This window comes from Sciurus vulgaris (genome assembly GCF_902686455.1).
Source record: "Sciurus vulgaris genome assembly, chromosome: 2".
Classification (NCBI taxonomy): Eukaryota; Metazoa; Chordata; class Mammalia; order Rodentia; family Sciuridae; genus Sciurus; species Sciurus vulgaris.
This window is the reverse complement of record NC_136462.1, coordinates 84,454,494-84,478,785: the sequence shown is the minus strand read 5'-3', so window position 1 is coordinate 84,478,785 and position 24,292 is coordinate 84,454,494. Positions and strand designations below refer to the sequence as shown.

The 24,292-nt window shown below is 38.0% G+C and overlaps 1 protein-coding gene across 1 annotated transcript; it reads left to right on the top strand.

Moving 5' to 3' along the window:
- The first annotated feature begins 16,603 nt into the window (after positions 1-16,603).
- On the top strand, positions 16,604-21,335 carry ARHGAP11B (Rho GTPase activating protein 11B). The gene is made up of 4 exons (XM_079125983.1): positions 16,604-17,472; positions 18,693-18,763; positions 20,510-20,606; positions 20,990-21,335. The coding sequence occupies exons 1-4, from the start codon at positions 17,344-17,346 to the stop codon at positions 21,245-21,247; spliced, it is 555 nt and encodes a 184-aa protein (XP_078982109.1). The 5' UTR covers positions 16,604-17,343; the 3' UTR covers positions 21,248-21,335.
- The last annotated feature ends 2,957 nt before the right edge of the window (positions 21,336-24,292 follow it).

The window sequence follows — 24,292 nt, the reverse complement described above, 5'->3', positions numbered from 1 at the left end:
AAAACACCAGAAAAAACAGGGATAGTGGGATCATTCCTTAACATTGTAAAGACCATTTATGCTAAGCCCATGGCTAATATCATTCTAAATGGTGAAAAACTGAAAGCATCCCCCCTAAAAACTGGAACAAGGCAGGGATGCCCTCTTTCACCACTTCTATTTAATATTGTTCTTGAGACTCTAGCCAGAGCAATTAGACAAACCAAAGAAATTAAAGGGATACGAATTGGAAAAGAAGAACTCAAACTATCCCTGTTCGCTGATGACATGATTATATATTTAGAGGAACCTGGAAATTCCACCAGAAAACTCTTAGAACTCATAAGTGAATTTAGTAAAGAAGCAGGTTACAAGATCAATGCTCATAAATCCAATGCATTTTTATACATAAGTGATGAATCTTCAGAAAGAGAAATTAGGAAAACTATCCCATTCACAATAGCATCGAAAAAAAATAAAATACTTGGGAATCAATCTCACAAAAGAGGTGAAAGTCCTCTACAATGAGAACTACAGTACACTACAGAAAGAAATTAAAGAAAACCTTAGAAGGTGGAAAGATCTCCCATGTTCTTGGATAGGAAGAATTAATATTGTCAAAATGGCCATACTACCTAAAGTGCTATACAGATTCAATGCAATTCCAATTAAAATCTCAATGACGTACCTTACAGAAATAGAGCAAGCAATTATGAAATTCATCTGGAAGAATAAGAAACCCAGAATAGCTAAAGCAATCCTTAGCAGGAAGAGTGAAACAGGGGGTATTGCAATACCAGATCTTCAACTCTACTACAAAGCAATAGTAACAAAAACGGCATAGTATTGGTACCAAATAGAAAGGTAGATCAATGGTACAGAATAGAGGACATGGACACAAACCCAAATAAATACAATTTTCTCATACTAGACAAAGGGGCCAAAAATATGCAATGGAGAAAAGATAGCCTCCTCAACAAATGGTGCTGGGAGAATTGGAAATCCATATGCAACAGAATGAAACTAAACCCATATCTCTCACCATGCACGAAACTAAACTCAAAATGGATTAAGGACCTCGGAATCAGACCAGAGACCCTGCAAATTATAGAAGAAAAAGTAGGTCCAGATCTTCAAACCGTCGGCTTAGGGACCAGACTTCCTCAACAGGACTCCCATAGCACAAGAAAGAAAAGCAAGAATCAATAACTGGGATAGATTCAAACTAAAAAGCTTTCTCTCAGCAAAGGAAACTATCAGCAATGCGAAGAAAGAGCCTACAGAGTGGGAGAAATCTTTGCCAATCATACTTCAGATAGAGCACTAATTTCTAGAATCTATAAAGAACTCAAAAAACTCTACACCAAGAATGCAAATAATCCAATCAACAAATGGGCTAAGGAAATGAATAGACATTTCACAGAAGAAGATCTACGAGCAATCAACAAACATATGGAAAAATGTCCAATATCTCTAGTAATAAGAGAAATGCAAATCAAAACCACCCTAAGATTCCATCTCACCCCAATTAGAATGGCGATTATCAAGAATACAAGCAACAACAGGTGTTGGCGAGGATGTGGGGAAAAAGGTACACTCATACATTGCTGGTGGGGCTGCAAATTAGTGCAGCCACTCTGGAAAGCAGTGTGGAGATTCCTTAGAAAACTTGGAATGGAACCACCATTTGACCCAGCTATCCCACTCCTTGGCCTATACCCAAAGGACTTAATATCAACATACTACAGGGATACAGCCACATCAATGTTCATAGCTGCTCAATTCACAATAGCCAGACTGTGGAACCAACCTAGATGTCCTTCAATTGATGAATGGATAAAGAAGCTGTGGTATATATATACAATGGAATATTACTCAGCCATAAAGAATGATAAAATTATGGCATTTGCAGGCAAATGGATGAAATTGGAGAATATCATGCTAAGTGAGATAAGCCAATCTCAAAAAACCAAAGGTCGAATGATATCGCTAATAAGTGGATGAGGACACATAATGGGGGGAGGGAAGGGTTAGTGTTAGGGTTAGAGTTAGGGTTAGGGAGGGGGGGCAAGAATGGAGGAAGGAAGGACTGTATAGAGGGAAAAGAGGGGTGGGAGGGGTGGGGGGTAGGGAAAAATAACAGAATGAATCAAACAACATTACCCTATGTAAATTTATGATTACACCAAATGGTATGCCTTTACGCCATGTACAGACAGAGAAACAACATGTATCCCATTTGTTTACAATTAAAAAAAATAAAATTAAAAAAAAATGGGGCCAGGGGTGTGAGATTATGACTGAAAACTGTCTGGTGAACTTGGCAACCAGGTTATTGTCACCTTGGCAAGAGCATTTCTACTGCATTGCTGACCATGGGATCCAGGCTGCAGTAACACATAAGAGTAAAATACTCTTTCAAGATTTTTTTAAAACAAGAGCAGAGGGTAGGAATGGTAGCTTGAGAACTAAAGAAAGTTTTTATCTTTACCTTCTTTTGTTTTTCCAAATAAGTACTCTTTTTAGGTTGAGAGAAGAAACCAGTTGAGAAGGAAAAACTGGAGATGAAAAAAAGGGGAAAAATAAAACAGATTCATGAAATGAACAATCAGATGGTTTCATACATGCAATTGAAAACATTACCATTGGGCAAGAAAGGATCCCTTCTTTGTCAAAGGCAGAGGTAAAAACAGACGTCTCTAAGGTACACACATGCCTCCTTGCAAGTTTTAATTCTCAGCAAAGCTGAAACATGGATCAACATCTTTCTTCACTATTAAATAACAACTAGAATACAAACCTTATTGTCTATATTTCGGCTAATTTCTTATCATGTGAATGCCAGTCAAATGTTTTGTAAAAATCTCCTTTATTTTGAACAACACAAAAACAATAGAACTTTCCTAGGCATGCTCCTTAGCATTCCCTACCTAAATAGTAGTCCTGAGTTCATTGATTGCTGGGCCACTAAGTAAACCATGTCACTATCTAAGGTTACCTTACCAAACTGCATGACACAGGAAATAACTTCAAGTGCAAATGTAACTGCACACTTTACTTGCTCCTTCCTCTCCGCCTATAAATTTGGTGGTTTCACAAAAGGGAAAATTTGCCAAAAAACACAGAAAAGATATTTATTTTCTTAATACTGAGATTTGTTATTTAGCTCATAATACAAAAATAGTTCCCAAGTCCATTCCAGAATAGGAACTCAGGAAATATTTGAGTTGTTAGAATGATTTCATTGAGAAACTCTCTTCCATCCACTAAAAGGGTGGCATCATGTTTTTGTTTTATTTTTACAGACTGCATTTTGATTCATTGTACATAAATGAGGTACAACTTTTCCTTTCTATGGGTTGTACACGATGTAGATTCACACTGTTTGTGTAATCATACATGTACATGGGGTAATGATGTCTCTTATTCCATCATCTTACATACTCCCTCCCCCCCATTTCCCTCTACATAATCCAAAGTTCCTTCATTCTTCTTTTACCCCCCACCCACTACCCCCATTATGTATCATCATCCACTTGTCAGAGAAAACATTCAAACTTTGATTTTTGGGGATTGGTTTATTGTACTTAGCATAATATTCTCCAATTCCATTCATTAACCCGCAAATGCCATAATTTTATTCTTCTTTATGGCTGAATAATTTCATTGTTAAAGAAAAACAGATTTGTTATAGAAATATAGTCAAGATTAAGAATGAACAGCTGGATATGGTGGCACATGCCTATAATCCCAGCGACTCAGGAGGTTGAGGCAGGAGGATCGTTTGTTCAAAGCCAGCCTCAGCAAGAGTGAGGTGCTAACACTCAGTGAGACCCTGTAACTAAATAAATACAAATAGGGCTGGGGATGTGGCTCAGTGGTTGAGTGCTCCTGAGTTCAATCCCTGTTACAAAAAAAAAAAAAAAAAAACGAAAATAAAAAAACCCAAAAGTATGAGCGATTTTCATATACATTAAGTAATTTATTTTTGAGTATACAGCATGAGGTGATAAATACAATATTTATTATTTATGCTGACATTTACTATTATATTTTTGATAATAGTGTTCTTTATATAACAGATTATAATATTCAATGCTTATTGATTTTTTTTTGAGAACAGTATTTCTAAAATGGTTATAATGATATGGAGAATGGAAAGGTTGATAATATTGATTGGATACCCCATGTAGTCTAGGATCTGGCATATAATTATCCTCAAACTTGTGTCATAGACCTTCTTCTAGCTACTTGATACAACATTTATGAATTAAGAGAGAGAAACCTACTACAGTTGCTGCCAGGTATATGAGTTAGATATAGGACAGTTTCCTCTTTTTTTTTCCCAGTGTTTTCTAGCAAGGCATCCTTCAGTTCTGGAAGACTAGGTGGTCTCCACAACATAACATCCTCACATCATTCCTTATAACTCATCAGGTGCTTTCTAATATTATATCTGCTTTCTTACTTGCTACACATTCTCCCCTACTTGGAGACTTTTTACACTCTTTAATTATCTAATTCTTACCCTATCTTCAAAGCCCAGCTACCATTCCATGTTCTCCATCAGACCTTCTACAACAGTCCCAGACTACTTGCTTGCTGACCTTGTCCCAGCTGGCTTGCTGACCTAAGGCCTTCACTGGAGATGAGTGACAAAATCAAGTCTATTTTATCAATTGACAGCATGTTCTGGTACCATGGTTGCCAATGGATAAGATACTAATTCTTTCTAGTGGCCTGTGGTGGCTTACACCTGTAATCTCAGTTACTCAGGAGGTTGAGCAGGAGGATATAAAGTTCGAGGCCAGCCTCGGCAATTTAATAAGGCCCTAAGCAACTTAGTGAGACCCTGTTTCAACATAAAAAATAAAAAAGTCTGGGGATGTAGTTCAGTGGTTAAGTGTCTGGGGATGTAGTTCAGTGGTTAAGTGCCCTGGGTTAAATTCCCAGTATCAAAAGAAAAAAAAACAAGTATCAAGTCTTTCTGTCATGACTTAATTTTCTGAAACTGGAAAATATCATATGAATTAAAGAACTTCAAAGCTGCTAGCCAGGTAAGTAACAATGTATACAGTACACCCACTGAGGCAAAGAGGACACTACTTCTAGATCCTTCATGAAAAGTCAATGAGGGCAATATCGATCAGTGGAAATTTCACTGAAACAAAATCTCAAGCTGACATTTTCCTTCCCTGACATGTCAGATTAGAACTCAGTAGCAAGAGCACAACTCTGCCTACCCCTCTTTGAGAACTATGGATTAAATGAATGTGAGAGAGAAACTAGAATAACTTGGTTAAATATTAGAGTTCTGGCCTGTTAGTGATTGGACTTTATCTTTCCATGAGAATATTTTGTTGCAAATATATTCTTACATACCCCTTGAGGCAATGACCTCTTTATATCCTTGTGCCTCTAATCTAGCATGATATAAATAATATGTAATATTCTATTTTGGGTTGTTGACAATGATTGCTGCTGCTGTGTATTACCTTTAGTTGAGGATTCCTTACATTCTAAAGCCACCTTCTCTCAAGATCTGCAGGAATTTTGGAACATTAAATAGCATCCACCTAGAGGTAAGTAACCAGATTTTCAAGTTTGTACGCATGCGTGTGTGCGCATGTACTTCTGGTACATTTTGAACACATCCTTTTTTTTAATCAAATGAAAGCAATGTATGTCTAAGATATAGACATACAGATATAGTTTGTGAAAGTCAAATTTTCATCTACAATAACATAAACCAGCTTTTAAAGTGCATTTTGCTAGAATTTCATTCTTACTGAATATTTAAGTATTTCTATCAAAAAAGATAGAAATAAAAGTTTCAAACTGGGGAAATCTGGCCATAAAAATGCACTGAGGTAGTTTATTCCTCTCCTTTCCTGTAACTTCTGACCAAAAGTCAATGTTCTTATGACCTACAGAGCTGTTTGTTTGACCTCCCTTATAGACTGAGCTGTTAATAAAATTAATGCACTCATAAGGATCCAATGGCTAATAAAAAGGGATAGATTTGAGGACTTTGCCACCCTCTTTATGCATAAAATTTAGCCCGAAACTGAAAGCTGTTTTGTGTCCTTTACTCCCCTCTGCTGGTAAATTCTAATATAGTTCTAATTTTTTTAAGGTCAATTGATAGAAGTATCAATTGCTTTTTTAAAATTAGAAAATAACATTGAACATTGTGAAAAAATGTATTTAATCTTTTCCAAAAATATACTTCTTTCTGTTTGAAATTTAAAATTTTATTTTCAACAGGTCATTGTCCTACATAATTCGTTTCTAGTGTCTAGATATGTTTACCCCCCTTTCCCCCTCTCTAATATTGGATGAATGATCAAGAGAATGCAGCCAGGTGAAATAGGGAAGTGTATCTGACCATAGAAACTGAATTAATTTACAAACTGAAATAGTATCTGACCATACCTTGTTTATATTGTCATTTGCACTACAAAGCATTATTTCATGTCTCATTTATTCTTACAACAGTACCGTGAGATAGGTATGTATATTGTAAATCTAGAACGTACTGTCTGTAAACAGCAGAAAAGATCACCAGGGTCAGGCTCAAGTAAAATTTTGAAATAGTCATTTGAATTCAGAATTCAAAAGCTGAAATAGAGTCATGTATTTGTTGCCCCCCAGCTGTTCCTTTTTACCATTTTCCCCATGCCCTCTCTATTTTTTTCCCTCACGAAACCCATAGTCTGATTCTATCAAGTCCTCTCATTAGAACACTTATTCACAGGAAGTGTTTCATCTCCCTGGATAATTGCATTTGAAAAGTAAGTCAGAACTAAAGCCAAAGCAACCTGTCCCTAACAGGAAATCAGAGTCAGAGAGGGAGTTTTGTTTGCTTGTTTTTAAGATAGTAAGGTTTTAATTGTAACTCAAACCAAAAAGTGATGATTCTGGAATCAAGGTTGCTCTGAAAACCTTCAGTGTGTCCCACAGGAAAGGTAAGGTAAGCAGCAACATGAGTCTTAGGCTGAGCATGGATTTTGGAGTCAGGCATATCCAATTGGAATCTCAAGCTGCCATTTAATGGCTTCAGAGGTTGTACAATTTTCTTAACCTCTCTAAACTCAGCTTTCTTATCTGTAAAATGGGGATAATATTCATTTCATAGGTGTGCTGGAAGGATTAATGACTGGCATATTATGTCCAATAAATCTGGTTCCCTCACTCCCTCTTAATCCTTGATGGAGCTTTTCAGATAGCTGTGTAATGTACGTTTTGCAAATGACTAGACGGTAACACTGCTAATAATTTTGTTAAGCGGTTATAGAAGTGAACAAGTGCTTTGCTAGATGACTTTTCCTGGGGATTATTTCCTAGAAATATTTCCAAATAGCTTAGGGCTCACATTATTTTGTACCAGTATTCCTGTAGTTATACTTTATTCTGAATGTGAGATATCCACAAAGCTTCCTATGTTTCTTTTTGCCTACTTTCTTCCTGGGCTGTGAAGCTACCATCTTTATTAACAGCTACTTAGGCTCAGTATGTGGTGCAGAGGAACAGACTCTGTGCAGAGCCATCTCTGCTCATGGAAAAGGGAACAACAGGTCACTTTTGAGCCAGTCAACATCATAGAGCAATGGACCAGCTGTCTACTATCCTCAAGACACCTTCAGCACTGCCTTAGCCACTGGGCCGGTTCAAATGTATGAAAATGTTTCATCTTCTGGTTCCACTACCACTCATTTCTTATCTTCCCTTGAGTCTTCCAGGAAGGCTGCAAAGCAAAAACATACAGAGTCCCATAGAAAAAGAATTTTGTGAACACAAAGAGCCATTCAATGAATTGAGATTACTGATAGGGGGTAAGTGAATTCACCCTCACTTTAATTTTGGCCATAAAAATGCTCTCAGGTAGTTTATTCTTCACATCCCCTATAAATTCTGATCAAAAGTCAAGGCATTAGGACTTTAATGCCTCATATATTTTGTGGATTATAGTGATGTGCTTTACTGTGATGACCTTTTCAATATTCTGTAATTTGCTTGACTGATCCTGGAGATCTCTTTTGTTTACAGCATTATTGACTTCCACAAGAGGCACACAGAATTAATAAACACACTAAACTCTGTAGGGGAAACTTGCAAATAGGGCATCCCACACTTGCCATATGAATCTAGCAGAGAAAGGGGGTCGTTGTCCTTTCACCTGATGTTAAGCATCTGGAGATGAAGTTCAACAGAGAAGGCCTTTTCCTTTCTGAGAAACAGGGAAAAAGGATCAATGTGAAAAATCCTGGGGAAGAATTTGTAGGCATTGTGTGGCACACATGGTAAACCAGTTCTCCCTACCTTTCAGCTTCTCACCCAGCTGTCAAAATTCCCTGAAGGCTAAGATTTCGAACTCTGTACTGGCTGTAAGTATCTGTAATAAAAATAGGTAACATTGGTTGGGGTCTTTGATGTTCCAGGCAAAGTGGTAAGAATACTACATATGTTATGTTATATGTTATGTTCTTATAACAACTCTTCGAGGTGGATGCCATAATAATTTCCATTTTACACAAGAGGAATTTGGGGCTCAAACATGTTAGGTACTTACCCATAATTAAGAGGTAGAACTGAAATTCAAACTCAGGTTGTCTGAACTCACTCTCCAGTATGGTCATAAAAATACATCACTTTTATTTCCTGCTGCAAGAAGCATAGTCAAAGCCACATGTGGTGTACACACCTGTAATCTCAGCAACTTGGGAGGCTGAGGCAGGAGGATTGCAGGTTCAAGGTCAGTCTCAGCAAATTAGCAAGGGCCTAAGCAACTTAGTGAGACCTTGTCTCAAAATAAAAAAATAAAAAGGGCTGGTGGGTGTAGCTCCTAGCTGTTGGGCCTCTGAATCATCAATGTTTTCGGTCTGAGCTGCTCCCAGACAAGAATTGAAGGTACTGATGCTGGCCTATTCCTAGAAGATGCTAGGACTCCTCTAAGATGTGACTTTGGATGAGGAACTTCCCATAACTGTCCAAATTTTCTTAGAACTGTTCTGTAGTTTGAGGTGCTTCCTTATGCAATTCTTCCTCCTTCCCCCTCTTTTCAAAGATATCTGAGCCACATCTTCATCTAAAGGCTGTTCTGCCTGTTCCCTTTGGTTTATCCTTTTCAGCACTTTCCTTTAATACCCATCTAATCCTGCCTTGGTATCTGGTTCTTAGTGGCCCCAGACAACATACTACCCTGACTTGTTCTGGAGGATGGCATAAAATTCTCTATCCTTGTCTACTAATGTGAGGGTCAAGAAAGAAATGTCAGTGACTTCTGAGTTGTTGAAATATCTGTCTTTGGAAGGCATTTGATAGTTTCAGATTATTATTTCCCTCATACTGTGATGGCAAAACCAGACCTGGTTATGAAATGAAATTACAAAAACGTTATGGTAAGAAACCGGTGCCTGGGGAAGAGGTCAGTTCTGCTCCTTCTCTCAATCTTTCTCCAGGAAGCCTAGTTAACCAAGGGTCCCAACCTTTTGGATTGTAATTAACTACCCTAAGAGTCTGACTACTCCCTCTTGAAATGTAATAGATTCCTATGAAAAAAACATTTTCTTCTTACCTGTTTCTGTGAGCATGCTGTATGCTAGAAACCCTGAAAAAGGCCTTCAGTTGCACAGATTAGGGATTTTTTTAAAAAGAGGAAAAAGCCCCAATCATAGGATGAGTCTAAGATGACGTCAAATAACCTATAAATATTGTGAGACCGTGGATCAGGGCTCAGAATTTGGAGTTTTTGTTTTCCTCTGGACCCGCCAGAGTAAAATAAAGTTTGGAGTTCTCCTCTCTGAGTGCTGCTTGCTACTTTTCGACCAGTCTGTTTCCCACAACAAAACCATCTCTTTATTTTAAGGAAAAAAACGTGATCTACAACTAGGTACAGATTTCTTACATCTGAGGGACTACAAAAACGTGTTTGACTAAATAAAGCTTGTCAACACAGTAAGAATGCAGAGATAGGAAAGCCCAATAAATACCAAAGGTACCACTTTGAAGGGTGTTCTCCATGGGTCTATGTGAACACAGTACAGAGTGCACCAAAGCTCATTCCCCAAACACCAGCCACCAGAGAAATAATTCATCAATCTACAGCCTCATTCCCTCTCATACTAGAGAGTCTCAGCACACAATGGTGTACTAAAGGCCTATAGAGCTCCTACAGCAAATAAACTGGTTTAAATTCCCACATTTATCTGATGAGGAATCTGCTTTTTAACATGATGCAGGACGAGGGATCTAGAGTCAGTATACAGACACATTGGTCTAGAGTTTCCCCTGCTTTCTCTAATACCAAATGTAGAATCTTTTAATTTGCATCCTCAAGATGTTTGGGTCTGACTTTGCAATTTTTGTTTACCCTATTCTATTTTTAAGAGTGGTGGCTGACAGCTTTTCTTGCTAATATATATTCCTCATTACTCAAAAAGAATTCACTGAGAACTCTGTTCAAAGTCCAGGCCTCATGCTGTGTGGGAAGTGAATATGAACCTGGCCCCTGCTTTTCAAGGGGCTTGGACGTATGAGGAAAGAACTGAGATGTTGTAGATCAACCCAAAACCTCATGCTTGTTAGGCAGACACTGTACCACTGAGCCATATCCCCAGCTCCAGAAATTACTTCTTAAAAATATACTGTTAGGGTTTGGATGTAAGATGTCCCCCAAAAGCTCACATAAGACAATGTAAGGTTTAAGGGAGAAATGACTGGGTTATAAGAGTCTTAATGCAATCAGTGATTTAATCCACTGTTAGGGATTAACTGACTGTTAACTGAAGTGGTAGGGTGTGGCAGGAGGAGGTGGTAATTGGGGCATGGCTTTGGGTATATATTTGTATCTGGTGAGTGTACTCTCTGCTTTCTGATCAATATGTGAGCTGATTCTCTGTCACACTCTTCTGCCATGATGTTCTCCCTCACCTGGAGCCCTGAGGGATGAAGCCAGCCTTCTATGAACTAAGACTTCTAAAACCATGAGCCCTCAAATAAACTCTTCCTCCTCTACAGTTGTGCTGGTCAGGTCCTTTAGTCACAGCAGTGAAAAAGCTGACTAAAACATAAATATCAATCTGTCACCTGCAAGTCCCAAAAGGTGATTACTGTATGTTTGACCTTTTTTTTTTTTTTTTTTTGTCAATTATTTCAAAGCTGGCATGAGGCCGAGGTTACTCTTTTGGATATCAGAACCCCCTACAGGGCAATCTAAAGAGCAAGAAAAAACTCAAGGCCTGAAAGACAAATGGTCTGGTCAGCTCATCAGGTTCTTCTCTGGATGTTCTCTGTTTTCTGTTTAATTTGCATGTAATAAAGCATAACAAAACACTTTATTTCCCCACTGGAAAGCCAGGGTAAGAACCATTTTTGAGCTTAGGCCATTGTCTTTGAACCAAGACCATGGCTTCTTAAAATCTAACGTACAGAAAAATCACCTGGGAATCTTATGCAGATTTTCGATTCAGTAGGTCTGAGGTGGGGCTGGAGTCACTTCTATTTCCAGGAGATGCCAATGCTGCTAGTCTATGGACCAGCAGGGCTCTAGGTTAGTGTGCAATTTAGGAAAAACCACTGACGCTGTATCTTAACTTAGATTACCTAAAAAAAAAGAGGTGAGATGGAGGTGTGACCTCAAGAGGTTTATTAGCAAGAGCTCTTTGAAGAACAAAATTAAAGGCATGAAAAAACCAGGATCGGTCAGTCTGAGAGGTTGACTCTGAGAGCTGCCATGTGAGCCTCAGCAGATCCTGTAGGAAACTCCAGAGTTGGGATATCCTTCAGTTGTCTTGAGTTGAGGTAGGGGGTCAATCCTATGTACCCCCACATCAGCCAGCCAAGAAATGCAGACTGTCCCTTCAGAGGCATCATGGAATGGGGGCAGCTCCTTTCCACAGAACAGTTCTGAGAGGGGATCATGGCTACGAGTCATCAGTAGCCAACACTCCTGTGAGGGGGAAAGTGAGCTCCTCAGCCCTGGAGGGGGACCTAGGTAAAAACACCAGAATCTACAACTCTGGTGATAGCCTCAATGACCTGAGAAAATCACTATATTATTTCCAAACCCAAACTTAGAACAGAATATAATAGAAATCCCTTTGTTTTATTCAGTTTTTTCATTGCTGTGACTAAAAGACCTGACAAGAACAACTGTAGAGAAGGAAGAGTTTATTTGGGTGCTCACAGTTTCAGAGGTCTTAATCCATAGACAGTAGGCTCCACTCCTTGGGGCTCAAGGGGAGGCAGAACATCATGGCAGAAGAGTATGGCAAAAGAAAGTGGCTCACATGATGGTCAGGAAGCAGAGAGAGATCCTATTGCCAGATTCAAAATATATACCCCAAAGACACGCCCCCAATGACCTACTTCCTCTAGCCACACCTTACCCACCTTCAGTTACCACTCAGTTAATCCTGTCAGGGGATTAACTCACTGATTGGGTTAAGGCTCTCATGACCCAATCATTTCTCCTCTAAACCTTCTTGCATTGTCTCACATGTGAGCTTTTGGGAAACATCTCACATCCAAACCAAAACACCTCCCAAATATTTCCATTTTATACAATCACAGAAATGAAAAGATGTACCCCATTTGTGCACAATGAATCAAAATGCAGTCTGTAAAAATAAAAAAAAAAACTAATTAAAAAAATAAAAAATAAATAAATGGAGTCACATGTCTGTGGGAAATGCAAAGTTCTGGAGATAATGATTCCAGAAATAATCATTTTAACTAAACAGAGGAAAACTCTGGACCTAATTTGAAAGCTACACAAATCATCTTACTTCAAACCAGGATGCAGGAAAAAGGTTCAGAAAGGTCCTTTGCAGGTAACTCATTGGTTGATTCACAGAAAAGAGAGCTGGGTGAGGTAATATTTTAAGAATATGATGCGTGTCATCTAGTGGTACCAACTAAAGCAAAGTCTAATGCTTAAAGATGTTTGTCTTTTCTTATTCAAGGAACTCTGGGGAAGGTTTCAGTAGTAATGTTTAGCTACGTTTAAAGTAACATGTCTAGGACTGTTATGGAAAAAAATAAAATTCGATTCATTCTTTACTGTCTAAAATTGATAAATTCCAAAGAGGTCAGAGAACAAAATCAAACAAAGCCAAAGTAAACAACAACAAAACCATAAAACCTAACAGCACTAGGAAAAACCTAGTATAGCATGAATTTCTTTGTAACTTGGGAGGGGAGAAAAACATGCCTACCTATGACCAGAATCCAGAAGCATTAAAGAAAGAGACTAATTAACTACAATTTCAACAAAGAGAAAAAAAGCAAAGCAAAATGTACCCCCTCCAAAGTATGCAACCTATATCACAAAGGGCTAATATAAAAAGTTTCTAATTTCTTTTTTAAAAAGTTCATATCAATAGAAAGAAAAGGAAATGCAAATAGCCTTTAAACAGATGAAAAGATTAGTTCATGTATTTGTTTGCTTTCCATTTTAGGAGTTGCTTTCTCCTTTTATTTTGTATTGTAAACATGTTAAACATTTATAGGCTGGGTGTGGTGGCACACTCCTGTAATCCCAGGAGTTCAAGAGGTTGAAGCAGGAGGACTGCAAACTCAAAGCCAGCCTCAGCAATTCAGCAAGTCCCTAAGCAACTTAGGGAGATTCTGTCTCAAAATAAAAAAACAACAGGGCTGGGGATGTGGCTCAGTAGTTAAGCATTCCTAGATTCAACCCCTAGAATCAAAACAAACCGAACCAAACCAAAAAAACAAAAACAAAAACAAAAACAAAAACAAAAACAAAAAAACAAACCATCAAAATAACAGGGTTCTAACATCAAGCTATAAAACAAGAACTATTCAAAGAGGTCTAGCTTCTATTCTTATCCTTCCTTCACCTATTCTTGTTCTCTCCTTTATTGCTATCATTTTTTATTAGATTTTATTTACTTTTCTATTGCTTATTTTTGAAAGTATAAGCAAGTATCCCCATTTGTATTTCTAATCCCTCTAACCCCAAAGTTAAAATATTACATTCTTTTGTGCCTTACTTTTTCCAACTTACTTCTTCCATATTCCTTAACTGCTTCATAATACTTCATCGTATGTACACACCATGTGCAAAAATGTTCCACGTCATTAATAATAAGATAAATGCTAAACTATACTGAAATACTAGCTCCAATATATCAAGTTAGCAAAAATCTATGAGTTTGACCATCCATTCTATTGGAAAAGACACAGGGAAACAGTAACTCTTATACACTGCTGGTGTGAATACAAAATTGTACAACCCCTATAAAGGGAAATTTGGCAATATTAAATAAAATGACATGTTCTTTTATCCTTTGACCTAGCAATCTCAATTGTGGAAATTAATGTTAAAGTCATATTGGCAAAAGCTTATTACTTGTGCTCAGAGAATCTTTTGAAATAGCAGAAGACTAGAAATAGCCCACATCTATCAATACATCCATATGTATAAGGCAAGAGAAGAACAAAGTTCAGTTTATTTAAAAAATAGTATCTTGACTATATATCCCCAGTGGGATATAGGTAAAGAAAAAAGCAGCACATGAAACTTGAAACATTATTTATCAGTCCTATTTTAGCAATGTCATTAATCTTATTCAGGTTTTAGTTATTCTTTATTCTGTTGCTATTCTGTTTATATATGTATATATACACATATATGTGATAATTAGAGCTAGATAAAGCAAATAAGTAATTATGGTAATATCATTAAGAACCAATATTTTAATAATAAGAGAAAAGAAGGCAAAAAATACCAAACAAAATAAAAAGTCAGCTTTAAAAAAGCATATATAACTACAAAATAAACCTTGAAAACATAATAAAAGAAGTTAGTTGCAAAAGGTCACACAATGCATGATTCCATCTATGTGAAAAGTCCATTAAGAGGCAAGTTTACAAAGAAAGCAGTCAATAAGTATTTGTCCATATTGGGAAAGGGGGCGTTGAGAGGCAGAGTGACTGTCAAAGGTAGAGGTATTCTTTTTGGGTAATGACAGTATTTTAAACTTAGATTGTGCTGATGGTTTTATATAACTGTGAATATACTGAAACTATTGAATTGCATTCTTAAATTAGAAAATTTTATTTTATTTGAATTACATCTGAATAAAGATGTTTAAAGGAAAAAAGCATTCATAGATAAGAAAAAGGCACCTAATATTCAAGAGCAGGAAATCTGAGTCATCTAAAACCCCAGAATACTGTGAAGTTCAGAGAAGGGATGAGGCTAAAGATAACAAGTTAATTTTTAAAGTTATGTATGTATGAAGCAAGAAGAAAAACAGGAATAGGTTCAATTTCATCTGTTGCACCTTTCTTGTCAAAATGACTTTTCTGGAGGAATTTGCCTCTTGAATTTGCCTCTGGTTCCACCTAGCTATCTCACCTTCACTTTCCACCAAGTTTATTTCTATTGATTCTTCAGATCAATTAATCATTGATATGATTCTCTCCCCCAAGGATCTTTTATATACACTCTCATAGAATCGTTTCTTTCCTTAGTATATTTCTATCCATAAATGCCCCAAGTTTTCCTTTTCCTTTTCCCTTCAAGGGCTGAACTGGCATCTGCTCTTGTTCAACATCCTATAACATAATATACGATCAATAAACAACTGTAAAAATAACACAAAAAGCTCAATTTCCATTTTGTTTCTTTCACTCCACAGACTTTTCTTTAGATTGAGAAGAGCAGAAGACCTAAGGACTTGGACTCCAAAAGGAGCAAAATGATTCCAAGAAAATGTTCTCTACTTCAGATCATTCGCTGGGCAAATATTCATTTATTTAGCCCTGGCACTATTAACTAATGGGGATACAATAGTGCATAAGTGCTGTCACTGCTCTTAAGTTTGCCTTGTGTGGGGCGGTAGTAAAAGTATACCATATTGCCTGTATTTAAACTGGGTTCAAGTTACCGCTCTAAAAGAATTACATCCCAGTAAACAGAACATCACGATGAGATTGCTGGTGTTTGAGAATGGAAAAGCGGGTAGGAGAACGGAGCTGGGCGGGTGCGGTGCGGCCTTGCCAACCAGATAACCACGGTTTCAGCAATGTCGGAGTTGCGGGGAGGGGGGCGCGCAGGGTTGGAGGTCCTTCGGGTCTTCTAACTCCAAGCCCCACAGAATGAAGCTACTGCAGCAGCAGCCTCCCGCAGACCTAAACACTACCATCGGGGCACCGAAAAGAGACCAATTTCCATAGCCTGACTTTCTCACCAAGGGCAGTAAATTAGGGTTACTAAAACGGAGTTTGTATATACTGACTCAAATTGTCTCACCTCGGATTCCGTAGAATCGGTTTTCGCAGAGGGCTTAGAGCTCCACCCAAGGTCCGAAGACAAGAACGTGAGGTGTCTATTACATATCCCCGAATATATTATTTTGGGAACAGGCCAGGTATATTCAACAAGCTTTAAATGGTAGTTTCCTCCAAAAACATGGCAATAAAGGAGCAAGTGAAATTCTCATGTTTCTAGGTTTTGCTTGCCACGCCCACCGCTGTTCCTTCTCTGTTCCAACCTCCCTAGACAGGCAGCTTCTGGCCACCCTCGGAGGTCCTGATTTTGAAAAGCGGAGTGGGCCAATCAGAGCGAAGCGCTGTTTGGCGCTGCCATTTGAGCTTGGGCTGGGTCTGCGGGTGTATTGGCCGCAGTGGCTCGAAGGCATGAGGAAAGCTGCTTGGTTTTAGTCTGCGCTCGGGGATGTGCAGGCCAGGCTCTGCATGCAGGCTGATGGGGAGGAAGAGAAGCCTGTGAAACGGGGTGACGGCGGCGCCCAGCCCGGGCGGGGACCGGGACTGGAAGAGAGCCTGAGCAGCCGGCTGGTCCGGCGGCTGGGCTGGGGCAGGGGGCGCTGGGGCAGGGGGCGCGGGAGCTGAGACTCAAACGCCTAGCTGGGTCTGCTTGGGCTGGAGTGGCGAGGGGAAGGGTCGTGTTTACATTTCCGAGAGCGCTGGAGTGGGAAGAGTAAAGTGTGGAGGAAAGGGGATCATTGCAAGTGACCGGAAGTGGCGAGAAGCTGACAACAGGCGTTGGTGCACGGAACTGAAAGAATCAAGGGAGAAAGAAGGGTGGTCCGTCTCAGTAGCGGAAAGGATTGGGTGACCAGAAAGAAGGTAGGGGTAAGTGAAAGAAGAGTTAAGTGTGGCTGGATCAAGACGCCAGTTGAAGAGCGTTTGTGTGAGTGGATAGAGGATCGAGGAAAAGCCGAGGAAGTGGCCGAGGCCCTGGGCTGGAGGAGTGCTAGAGGTGGCTGGAAGGCTGCGGAGCGGAGCTCAAACCTGAGAGTGTTTGGAAATTGGAAGATTTGGTGGCGAACGAGAGTCAGGAACGTGCCTCCGAGAGTGGGAGACGTGTCCGGGATGTGGGATCAGAGGCTGGTCAGATTGGCTTTGTTGCAGCAGCTTCGGGCTGTTTACGGCATTAAGGTCAAGGGTGGACGTGGGCAATGTGATCGCAGGAGACAAGAAACAGCAGCCACGGAAATAGGGGTAAGTTCTGAGAAAGTGATTTAGCTTAAAAAAAGGGGTGCTCACACCTGGTACCATCACCTGTTACCAGGTCATGTAAGACGTTCACTCTGTGGATCAAAAAGTGATGTGTTTAGGTATGTCCGATTCAGTCTTGTGGTCACCTGTTGATATTTAAATAAAGACCTTCTTAATTCTTTTCAGGAACTTTTGGTCATTGAGAGGAAGTTGCAGCGTTTTCCAACCTAAGCATTATTGAAATTTTGGATAGATAAATTGTCAGGAAAAGGAAGGGGTTTAATAGCATCTCTGACTTCTGCCCACTAGTTGCCAGTAGCTTCCTTTACTTATGACAACCAAAAATATCTCCCGATATTGGCTGTTTGTTTATTTATTTTTGAGGTCCTGGGGATTGAGAACTCAGGGCAAAACCACACACTTCTTAATCAATGACATATTTTTTAAGAAGTTGGAATGCAGGTACAAAAATAGTGGCAGATTCTTAATTTGCTCTTGGATGTGCAAAAAACACTTAAGTTCACCAATAGACAAGTTTGCTCTTGGGATTTCTCAGTGTATTCACATTTGTGCATTTAAAAAAATGAGTTTCAAGGTAGTTAAATGAAATTTAACTTAAATATTTGCAAGCACCCTGCCTTGTATACCTCAGGACAGAGTTTGAAAAGCACTTATAGAGTGTGGAAAAGAGGTCTGAAAGTAACCACCACCACCGCTCAGGCTAAGGGTGGAACTCAGAGCTTGGCATTTTTCACTCTACCAGTGAGCATCAGTCAATAATTGTAACTACTTCTGATGTGTTTTAAGAGGTGTTCAGTGAGTGACAGAAATTACTGTTTACTATCAACTGGTTTATCAAATAAGATCAGTATTTATAAGGTCACTGAAGGAATCTGTAGTATTTTGGGGGGAGAAGTTAATGTTTCAGCCAAATTCTGTTTAAGAACTTTCTTACTAAGCACTAACTGGATTGATTTTCCATAATCAGATTAGAGATTTAATTCACTAGACTGTTAAAAGGCTATGACTTTATCTTGACCATCTTTGTACTCCCAATGTCTAGCATAATGTCTAATAATACCTATTTTTTACCAGATGCTTAGGTATATATAGTAATAGCAGAATGTATTTTTTTATTTCTAAAGTTTTTAATTTACCCACTGATTAAGAAAATTTATTTTATGCCTAGTATTTATGTTAGTGTAACTGGATTGTCTTTTTAGGGTAAAATATTTGGAGTACCTTTTAATGCATTGCCACATTCTGTTGTACCAGAATATGGACACATTCCAAGGTAAGCAGTTGAAATGGAGAATAAATATTTCAAACTGGTTTTAGATAGAGTGTTTGAAAACAGTTGATTGATACACATATTCATTTCAAACCAGCAAATGAGTTTATCTGTCAACATCAGCTTATGTGAAAAATAAAATTTTGAACTTTTATCTAATTTAAATGTAATTTGTGCTCATTTCCAGGATTGAATTTTAATGTTCATTAATGAATAAATGTTAGAAACAAAATTATTTTGTTTTGCTTAATTTTTGGTTTTATACCAGTTCTTTTACCACAGCTCTCAGATTAAGTACTATACTAAATTACCAATTCAGGATTAATTTCGATATTTTTTGTTTAAGAAATGTTGGATAAAAATATTTAAAATAGGTATTTGTGAATATATATTATGTAATACTTCAGTTTTTTTCTATGCCATTTATTATTTTAAGTAACATTTTGGACTAATCACATCAGAAAAAACTAGAGAAGTTTGTTTTAAGACAATAGTTTTAAAAGGCATATCTTCTCCCTTTAATTATTTTCCCTTTATACAAAGTAGGGTTCATTTTTGTCTACTTTAGTCCAATAATCTAGGTGTTAATTGATGCATCATACAAGTGCATTTATTGAACACCTTACTGCCCTTATACAGTTTTTCTTCATTTGTCCTTAGGTAATCACTTAACTCTTTTCCTTTTCACATGACCTATAAAAGACTTCATTTTCCCATAATGAAAGCCTATAATAACTTTCAACATTTGGAATTGCTAATCCCCAGGAATAATGACTAAATCTTTGTTGTAATTTCTTGACCTCCTTTAAAAAAACAAACACTATCTGTCAATTATCCTCTATCAGCAGGACTGACATTCAGCCACTATGCACCAATACAACTATATCAGTTGTATGTAGCTGGAATATGTTTCAATTTGTTGGTACCAGCTGTCAAATATCTAAGTATTTAACATTAACATTGAGATTATTGTTCAAAATTTTAAAAAATTGAGCATCTACCTCTTAATATGAGAATTGTGAGAACTGGGATATATCCTACTTTTTTGAGGAATAATGTTGGGGTGAGAAAAACTTACCTTATTTTTGATAGATATTTAAGTCTGTGTATGCTTTAAAGATCACCGATGGAGAGACAATAGATAAAAGAAGATGCCCTTGGTCAGCCATATGTCATTCCATCATAGAAAGGTCTAGTAAAAGAAGAGGAGTCAGAAAAGGAGTTTGAGAAGGAGTTTTCATTTATATAGCAGGAAAATCAGAAGAGTTGTGAAAAGAGTATTTTTGAGTAGAGGGATAGTCAGATGTGTCAAATGCTCATGGGTTAAGCAAAATGGGCACAATGAACTGACATGTATTTGGCAGAGGCAAAGGGCATTGGTGACCTTGATGGGAACTGTTTTCCTTAGAGTAATGAGGATAAGAGTCTGGAGAGGGTCAAGTAGAGGTGGAGGCAAAAAAGTAAGACAAGTCCTGGGTTCTGAAGGGAAGCACAGAAATGGAGTAAAATTGAAGAGTATGTAGAATTGAGGAGGCACATTGAAGTTGGCATGAATAAGAAGATGAGCCTTAGAGAAGAATTTAGGGAGGAAGGACAACTAAAAGTTTTTACCCATACGGATTAAAGAGATTTGTGACATTCCAGTTTCCTGAAAGTGGCAGGAATACTTGTCCTGCTTATGTGGTTTTGGCAAGGGGAATAGAGTTTCGTAAGGTGCATATCTAGTCACTTGAAAAAAATCTCTTTCAGCTTTCTTGTTGATGCCTGCACATCTTTACAAGAGCATATTCAAACAGAAGGACTTTTTAGGAAATCAGGATCTGTTATTCGTCTTAAGGCACTAAAGGTGAGCATGATCTTGAACTCTAATTTTTCATTTGTACCGTTTTTCTGATTTGGCTTTTATAATTGAATTATCTAGAACTATTATATAAATAATTGACTGAATTGAATTCCAATAACTTTTTTTCCCAGCAGAAAAATATTTTTTTTTCAAAAGAAATTGTATCATTTATATAGTGCTTTAAAAGTTTAGAGTGCTTTCAAATTCATGGTCTTTATTCCGATAAAGTAAAAATAAACAAATCATGTTGGTTTATTTTTAGCCTTCTAGAAAGGAGTATTAAAGATTAAGAAGATTTATGAAAGAAAGCTCTTTAATTAGATATAATAAAGGTTACTTTATTGGCAATAAAAGCCTCCAAAATGCTCAAGATTAATTTATTTCAGAATAAACTGGATCATGGTGAAGGTTGCCTGTCTTCTGCACTTCCATGTGACATTGCAGGACTTCTTAAGCAGTTCTTCAGGGAATTACCAGAGCCAATTCTCCCTGTTGCTTTGCACGAAGCACTTTTCAAAGCTCAACAGTTAGGAACAGAAGAGAAGAATAAAGCTACGCTGTTGCTCTCCTGTCTTATGACTGATCATACAGTTGATATATTAAGATACTTCTTTAACTTTCTCAGGAATGTTTCTCTTAGGTAAGTGATAATTAAAAGTCTTAGGAAATGATTGGTTAATTTCTCAACTACCTAAAGATTTACCCTTGTAGATAATCAATTCCATTTGGAATGGGAATTTTTCTAAAATATGTCCTTACTATAAAAAGTATACCCTATGTAATCTAAGAAACAGTGTACCAAGTATTTATTTTTGTACTATCTTAAGTCATTATGAATACCTTAATGGCTTATTGGTATTTATAAGATTCATTGTTCTGAATGGCTTTTTTAAAATTCTTTAAAAAATTTTATTGGTGCATTATAATTACACATAGTGGAATTTATTATACCATATTCATACATGCACATGACATAATTTGATTAGCTTCATTCCCCAGTATCTTCCCTTTACATCCCCTCCATCCTCCCCATGATCCACTTTCTACTATAATAGCTTCTAATTAATGTGTTTTAAAAATATTTATGGTTTGCTTTATAAATTTCCCCCCTTTTCCTGCTGTCATTGAGTCCATTATTTTACCCATACTTATAACCTCCTCACACTTCCAATTTTCTATTGTGGCTTTGAGAATTAGATAAACATGTTTAATTTGTCCTCAGCCTCCCAAGCCTCTGGGATTACAGGCAAGCACCACTGCACCCAGCTCCTAAATGTTTTTTTAATTTAATTTTCATAGCCTTGTATTTTGTTTGCACTTAATGTACAAATTTGTTTCTAATTTATCTTTATATAAAGCCATAGCAGAATTATGTTTATATTTAGATACCATAAAAGTTATTAAGTGGAAAATTCCATGAGTACTTTTTTCCCCCTCTAAAGATTTATACATTGGTCAATTTTGAAAAATGCAAGACTCAATTGTTTTTCAAGGTGGGCAGGTTGAAACCTATGACTTGAAGTAGATCTGTGTTTGGAGTCTGCAGAGTGAACTTAACCTTGCAGTTTCCACTCTGCGGAGAAGGTAGGAGGCAGATGCATGCACCTTCCTTGCCTGGACAGAAGGCAAACAGCAGCTATATTTCCTTCCCATTTCCCCAGGCAGACTAAGGAATATTTGTTCAGTAAATAGAAAAGGAAGACAGAAGTTTAAAAAAATGCATTTTAAAAATCCTTAAATAACATTACAAACAGGAAAAACATATATCATAAATTTTATTTACTTTTGGTATGATTTCAAAGCTAATACCTCCAACCCTTTTATCTAAAATCTCTTATAACCTGTTTCATGTCATAACCTCAGCCCCCTGCAAAGTCCTTCTAACCAAATATTTTGGGAAATTCTTGGTCTCACATGCTCAGAAGATGTGTGATGAGGGGTCACGTGCTGCTCACAGCTTCCTCCATTTCCCTGCTGGTCCCTCAGTAACAACTGGTCACTGTCCCCCTCGTGGCTCCACTGACTGGATACTCCCCACACCCCCATGCTCTGGGCTGTTGAGTTCAGAGCAGTGAGACGGGAGAACTCCCCTCTTCTTTTTATGTAATATTCTTTTAGCAGGATTCCAAAGTACAGTGGCCTTGTGCTTTAGTCTTACAGAATTTCTATTTAAAGAAGGAAAAAAACAAAACTCCCAATTTTTACTTACAGCTCTCTTTCCCTAGGATTAAGAGGTAAAATTACAAGCTCCAAGTAGAAAAATCTTTATAGTTCCTACACTATGCAAGAATTTCACTCTCAAAAAGTAGAAACAACTTGTATCAGTCTAGCAAAGCTTGAGCAAAGCAGTTTCCTACTGCCTTGCTCACATTTAACTTTTTTAAAGATCATTTTAGTTTCTGTAGCATATTTTAATCTATTCATATTCACTAGAAAGTTACCAATAAGTTCAAGGTCATACAAAACTGATAGTGATACAAATTGATAGTGATTTTCATGAAAATGTGATTTGTTTCTGGCAGAATGCAAGGGATTATTGCCTACTGATAATGACTGGGTTTGCATCTATTAAACAAATTCTCTTCAGCATTCCTGATGGACTTATATGTTCAACTGCTCTTTTGGATTCTCCTTTGAGCCAATTGTAACATCTGATTTCCTTGTTAATTAATGAGTTAAGTAAAAATCTTTGACCTATGTTCATTTTATGACTCATTGTTTACATTCAAAACTATCCTTTAACATAGGTTTTCCTTCATCATTTGACCAAAGACTGAACTGAGTTATTGTGTTTTCCTTAGAGGGGATAGAGGAAGGGCTAAGGAGATGGTGGGGAATACCCTGATTGTGTGTGTGTGTGTGTGTGTGTGTGTGTTGTGGTACTGGGGATTGAACCCAGGGGTGTTTTACTTCTGGTGACATCCAGTCCTTTATTTTCCTTTATATTTTATTTTGAGACAGGGCCTCACTAATTGACTGAGGGTCTCCCTAAGTTGCTGAGACTGGCCTCAAACTTGCAATCCTCCTGCTTCAGCCTCCCGGTTGCTGGGATCACAGGTATGTACCATCACACCTGACTGGGAACATTCTGATTTTTCCAGATAAGGTCAGCAATAGTGCAGTGTGAGAAGTGCTTCACCAAATGCTTAGAAGCACTATTGAGGGAGGGGAAGGCAGTCAGTGGTGCAGGCTGAAGGAGGCTTCTGGACCAAGCGGAGTGCAAAGGGAGAGAGGGCATCAGATAAGTGGAAGGTGCAGAGTGGAGGCAGTAAGAGGGAGAGCAGTGTCCACGAGGGAAGTGTTGTTGGCTGCACTATGCTCCCCACCCCCATTCGTATGTCGAAGTCCTAGCCCCCAGTACCTCAGAATGTGACTGTTTTTGGAGATTAGATCTTTAAAGAGGTGATTAAGTTACAATGAGGTCTTCAGGGAAACTCTTATGTTAGTTACTCAGCTTCCCATCACTGTGGAAATGTACCCAAGAAAAACAACTTAAAAGATTTATTTTGGTTCATGGTTTCAGAGGTTTCAGTTCATGGTCACTTGGCCCTAGCTCTATGAGCCTAAGATGAGACAGAACATCATGCAGGGAATACATGGCAGAGAAGCGCTGTTCATCTCATGGCAGCTGGGAAGGAGGGAGAGAAAGGAAGGGGCTGGGGTCATGGTATACCTGTCAAGAGAATACT

Coding starts and splice junctions, on each gene's coding strand:
- ARHGAP11B (XM_079125983.1), top strand. CDS start 17,344: ATGTGGGATCAGAGGCTGGTCAGATTGGCTTTGTTGCAGCAGCTTCGG. Junction 18,764..20,509: donor GAATATGGACACATTCCAAG/GTAAGCAGTTGA, acceptor AATCTCTTTCAG/CTTTCTTGTTGATGCCTGCA. Junction 20,607..20,989: donor TTCGTCTTAAGGCACTAAAG/GTGAGCATGATC, acceptor AATTTATTTCAG/AATAAACTGGATCATGGTGA.